Genomic DNA, 6,000 nt, shown 5'->3' on the forward strand with positions numbered 1-6,000 from the left:
CATTCCCGCCCTCCCAAGGCCACCTTCCTACCAGGTGAAATGGTGCTAATTTCCACCATTGCTTGGAGAGGTTCTGCTCACTCTAAAGGGCTCCCTGCGTCCCAGTTCTCACATGCACGTTCACGCTGTAGCTCCCCCCCCTCCGGGCCCGTCTTGCCTCCTTACAGCTCCTTACGTTTAATGCGAAGGCTGTAACGGGTCTTGTACAGGAGAGGATACTGCAGCTGCTTTTGTTGGCCATTAATCTATAGCTGAGCCCTGGGCTGTGACACAGCAACTGGGTCTGTTTCCGGTCACTCCTATTAATAACCATTGTAAAAGATGTGTAAGTAGAGTACCTGTGCGAACTTACCTCGGAGGTTCGTGTGCTGAAGCGCTGGCTGTGTAAAGCAGTAATAGTAATGGTGTAAGAAGTACAGTCACCAGAGTTCTCTTCCCCTGAGGCACTCAACTACTCTGGTTTTCACCCTCCTTTTTGGAACTTAATCCATCAGAGATATTTAAGAATGTCAAAGCTAAACAGTTCATACAATGCACTCACGTAGTTGTACAGTAGTGTATGCAAAAAAGTAGGGAAAAGGGAATTCCTTCCTCCCCCCAACTTTGGAAGTACGTGGTGTTCTGTTACTCTTCTCACTTTGTGCTAAGGTGCTAGTCTGTGCTAAAGTCTACAAAATCACAATGGAACTGAAATATTAAAATAGTTTATTATGTTTCTTAATATGCTTTTCTCCAGATTGAGGACCTGCAGGTTAAGCTCCAGCACGCGGAGGCTGACAGGGAGCAGCTCCGAGCCGACCTGATGCATGAACGGGAGGCTCGAGAACACTTGGAAAAAGTAGTCAAGGAACTTCAGGAACAACTGTGGCCTAAATCAAGCAGTCAACCCAGCAGCGAGAACGCACCCAGCAACATCGAGAACTAAACCACCACCACGTCATCTAACACACAGACAGAATGACATATATGCACAGTAAGGGAGGATGTGTGGGGTACGTGTGTAAGTGCATGTGTGAGTAGTTGTGTCTCGGCACACAGATCTATGAATATGGATTCTTACTAGTTGGAAGGCAAACGTTACTCTTTATAACAGAAGCACTGAATTACGCCTCTTTTTTTTCCCGATCCATATAGCACAACATCTTACTGTGCCTATAAAACACAAAGTGTTTATAAACAAAATACTTTTAAGTCCACAGCAAATTTTCTACTGGCAAACTCCAAGCAAGCAGCATCGTCCAACTAAAATCAGAGTAAAAGGCAAGCGCGGCAGTGATTTTGTGTTGCCCTTCTGCCTGTTGGAACATTTTGGAATTTAAAGACAAACAAACTTTTCTTATAAGCTATTTAAAATAATTCATTACACAGACTTGGTATTAAAAAAAAAAAACAAGATTTTTATAATGAACCTTTAAAAGCAAAACAAAAAAAACCTTCGATGCACAATTTTTAATGACTTGTTATAGGCTTTGGGATTCTTAACGTAGAAGTCCTCTGGTGATGATGCCATTTCATTAGCAGTTTTCCAGCCATCTAGGAAGCCATCGCAGTTTTAATCCCGTCACGTGGTTGTATGAGAATTTCAGAGTGCTTTTCAAAGTTGATTTTTTCCTTAGAAAGGATTCTCTTCATTTCCTGTCCTGAACACAAGACGAAAGGAGGATGCAGGATTGCAAGGAGGGGCGGGTGGGAGTGGGGATGGGGATGGGAAGAGAAGACGTGCGCTTTAGAGCTCCAAACCTGGCCTTACCGACGTGAGCGGTTGCAGATCATGCCATCTCTTCTAGAGACATCTTCATTAATTGCTGTGTTCAAAAGACTCACTTCATCTAAGAGCACTTCGGCTTTAGGAAAAGAAAGAAGGAAATAATGGAAGGAAATGGATGATCTGTGAAGTCGGTTGAAAAATAAAGTAGAAGACACGCGTTTTGAAGTCATTCTGAAATCTTTACTTCAGCTTTCAGTTTTCTGGAAAACTCATCTTTGTTGCACCATCTTACCATAAATTCAGTATTTACCTGCTTTTATTATGAACTGTCAGTCAGGATTTCTGTGCCCAAGGAGAGTGCAACATCGCATTATTGGATACTACAGAAAAGAAAAACATTTTTGCTGCTGTGAATAAGCCTACATCTTTTTTAAAAAAAAAAACTTTTTTGTTTTTAAAAAAAGAAATTACTTTAATTTTGGGATCCAAGCCGCAGCCCTGGAATAAAAATGCAGCATGCCATCACTTTGTCTTATTGTTGGTGTTGTTATTGTTGTTGTTTTTTTTTTTTTTGAAACTGCACTTTGTCAGAATCTTCCTCTGCATTTTATTCCATATTTCTAAAGTTTACAAGTTGAGCATTCTGAATTCTACCCTGCCTAACAGATGTGAAAACCATCAACCCAGTTTTCCACCATGTGACACCTTGCGTCATCATTTACGTTTACGCAAAGCGGGGATTCAGCAGGTACAGAATGCTACCAAATACCAGTTCACCAGACCAGCGCACCACTGGTTGAGTTTAACCCTGTTTAGCGCGGCTTTGTACTCACAGGCGTTGGGAAGCCATAGGGATGCTCCCGAAGTGCTCAACAAATAAAGTTGGTGCTTTACTGAACAACAGAAAAGTGATTTTCACCCGTAAACACTCACCTCTGACACACTCGAGCTTATCAGCATGAAGTGAAAATTTGATCTGGGGCTGCAGATGTGCCTTCCAGCTCATTTTTCCTCTCAGTATCGCATATAGGCAATGCTGACACTTTTTTTACCTTAAAGAATAAAAAGAAAAAAAAAAAAAGAAAACCCTATGCATCATCATACACGGAAGTTATTCTAAACGAAGAAACATATTTCCAGTAACCTTTATTTGCTTCTGGACAATAATGCAAACTATGTAAGCTTAAAAATTATTTCCCAGTAGACAGAAAGCGGCTTCCAATCCTAAAATTACAGTATTTACTTACAGTACATTAGAGAGGTTTTTTTTTTTTTTAAACAAGAGCTGTTTGCTTGAAACCATTATAATAACCATTATAATAACTGTGAGCATTAACAAAGAAGTTCATATATATGTTTTAGGTACAAAAAGAAGAAATATGAAAGGAGTAGAATTACTGGGACAATGTAAAACTGTTGGGAGCAAGAAACAGTGACACCGAGTAACTTACAGGAAACTGTCCGTTTGTACAGGGGTTGCCCTTGTGTGTTTGGGATGCCGGAGACTGAGTCTTGGTGCAGATCTCCTCTTCTAAAGTGCAATGCAAAAGGAATTTTGATTATGCTTAAGCAGGTTTTTTTTTAATGTGTTTTTTTTTCTTCTTTGTATGTTTTTTCTGCGATTATTAAATCATATGCATGGAATTAAAATCTCTGCCATACGTATATTCATTAATGGGCATTATTACTGTCTTATGTAAAGGGTTTATTTTGTTATGCAGTATGCATAAAAACGTTCTCAGCCTTATGATTTCCAGATCTGTATTAGTCACTTATTTCTTCAAGGGAAACTAAATACTTTTAGCTTTAGTTGATCATTGTGCATTTCAAGTGTCTCCCGTGCTATGCTTTACTGCCACGTCAGGAAACTACACACAGAACAAATGGATTCCCACCCCCACTGTCAGCTGCTTTGAAGTCTTACTTTTAAAATTTTGTTTGTTTGTTTGTTTTTCCTCTGATCTTTGTGTCTGTTCCCTTACCACCCAACAAAAAATGGCAACATGTCAATCTCGAGCCGTTTTTTCACAGGAAAAGTGTCCCACTTACCTGCAGCACATGACATAGTTTTTCTTTCTTGTGTGTCTAGGGAGGCATTCACTGGCACAATTTCTTCTGTGCATGTGATGCTTTTATCCTCCAAAATTAATGAAATCTGCGTTTTTTTTTCAAAGGAAAACAGAACAGTAAATAGTGTTATCCATAGTAAATCGGCTTGTCAAACAACCAGCAGCACCTGTGCTTCGCACATACACAGGGTAAGATTTGCAAGAAAGACATCTCCAAGGTGAAGTTACAATTGTTACAAAACGATGGTTTTGTCTTTTGCTGTGCGTTATGACAATTCTATGAAGCGTAATATACAGCAAATGAACTTCAGTGTTTGAGGTTGAGACTTAATAGTGTTTGATCCATGGGAGTGAAAAGATCCTAGTAAAAACGTTTCTAGAAATTAAGATTTTAAATCAGTATGATTAAATAAGGTGAAAGACGATGGGGAACAAACATTCTACACCAGCAGTCAATCAAAAGAAGAGGTTTAAAGGGTAGGAGTCTACCTTAAATAATTTTGTCTTTCCTACAAGCATTTTGTCTTTCCAAGATACATTTTAACAATAAAATCTTAATTTCTGCAGAATATATAAATATTTGTTATTCAGAATTCCTGTCCATGTAATTTATTTTAAAATTGTCAGAAGACAGCCACGGAGACACTAATTCCAGAAAAGGGCTGTCAAAACGGTGGGAATCTTCCGAGAAAAAAAAATTGTGAAGGTGCTTGAGGTGCGGGAGTTCTGTGTGTAATTTCTGTGCTGCAACACTTCAGTAAAACCGTTGTTGGCCCGTTCAGCTGGAATTGCTTTTGTTTCGACTTACCGTTGAGTCCCTGCTGCATTCCATTCGCACTCCAGCCTGGGAGTGTAGGAATTATACAGTCACATCTTCTCATTTCATCTGCTCTTTAGTTTCCTTTAAGAAGTTAAAAGGGAGAAGAGGTGTTTCATACAGGCTGTTGACTCTCCCTGTACTTAAAAATATATTACTTAATACTTGTATATTCAGTTTAATTACTCATTGTTTCTATTACTGAAAGAAGACTTAAGGAAGGGAAAAAAAAACCAACAGCAATAACATTCATATCTATGGAGCAGCTAACTAGTATACATAATATTCTGCTTTTCAAACAGAACTAGCCAATGTAAAAAAAAAAGTTAAAAGTAAATTCAACATGTAAATACTTTTTTTCATTTTACACTGTTGTATTATAAGTGTATATGGTGTTTACTTTTTCAAAACTTTCTTACCTGGTAGTTGTCTTGTTTTATGAGTTGTGTTTTTAACTAAGAAGAACCTTTGCTGTCGTTAGGAAAAAACAAAAGAAAATCTTTTTGCAAGTTTTAGATGTGGGTTAACCTTTCTCCATCATTTGCATTTGAATTGTCCTTATTTTCACTGTAAAGTATTTTATTTCCAAAAGGTTGATTTTCTTTCCATTCTGCCCTCTCATCGGTCCATGTGTTTTAGAGACAAGTTTTTAGTTGGTTTGGTTGTTGTTTTTTGGGGTTTTTGTTTTTGTTTTTTTTTTTTTTTAAATCAAAAGAATTCACAGAAATGACATTTTTTCAATTGAAGAAAAATAAATCTTTACATTTATAATAGCCAATAGCATTTCAGCACATTTTTGTTATCCTGGTCTCTCCTATGCTGCTGCTAATGACAATATTATGACTTACTCTACTATTCTAGAACTATTTTTATGTAAGTAATGTATGCTTTCTTGTTTATAAATGCCTGATTTAAAAAAAAATAAGAAAAAAGCTTGGCATATTTATCTATTTCGCTGTGTACCTTGATAGTCCTTTTCCACCCCCTTTTCCACATCCCCTCCCCTTGAAGCAGATAATATTGTAAAATAAAGGACTTTATGAGATTATGTATGAAAATAGCTATGCTTATATACCACAGTGACTGAATGTACAGTGTATAGACGCATTACCTAAAATAAAATTGTTTGTCCAGAAAAAAATAAATAGCTATGGGATGTTTTTTTGAGTTTTCAGTGCTTGCAGCTGTGGCCTCATCGTTCAGGACAGGCGAACCTCAGAGACCGCACAGGTATCTGAACAAGTGCCATGTTTGAAACGCCAGGGCATCACACGGGGCCTTAAGTTAAACAACACAACCTTACAGAAACTCTGCTGCACACATGCACACGCATACCTGATTGATACTGTCATTTCCTGCTATGTTTTATCTCTTTTGGCATAGCAAAACCAAAAAAACCTGCCTTA

At 38.0% G+C, this 6,000-nt stretch overlaps 1 protein-coding gene and 1 long non-coding RNA gene across 2 annotated transcripts in view; one reads left to right on the top strand and one right to left on the bottom strand.

The window, feature by feature from the left end:
* Window positions 1-949, top strand: part of SKI (SKI proto-oncogene) — a 115,086-nt gene extending 114,137 nt beyond the window's left edge. Inside the window, exon 8 of the mRNA XM_082493433.1 lies at window positions 737-949. Coding sequence (XP_082349559.1) covers window positions 737-925 — 189 coding nt within the window. The 3' untranslated portion in view covers window positions 926-949. The remainder of the gene's footprint in view (window positions 1-736) is intronic.
* Window positions 950-1,600: 651 nt separating this feature from the next.
* On the bottom strand, window positions 1,601-5,729 carry LOC309679963. The gene is made up of 3 exons (XR_014269862.1): window positions 2,019-5,729; window positions 1,751-1,844; window positions 1,601-1,640 (listed from the first exon to the last, which is right to left on the bottom strand). It is a non-coding gene; the product is annotated as an uncharacterized lncRNA (long non-coding RNA).
* Window positions 5,730-6,000: the final 271 nt, after the last annotated feature.

The sequence above is a fragment of the Vanellus vanellus genome, assembly GCF_965231255.1.
Source record: "Vanellus vanellus genome assembly, chromosome: 20".
Lineage (NCBI taxonomy): Eukaryota > Metazoa > Chordata > Aves > Charadriiformes > Charadriidae > Vanellus > Vanellus vanellus.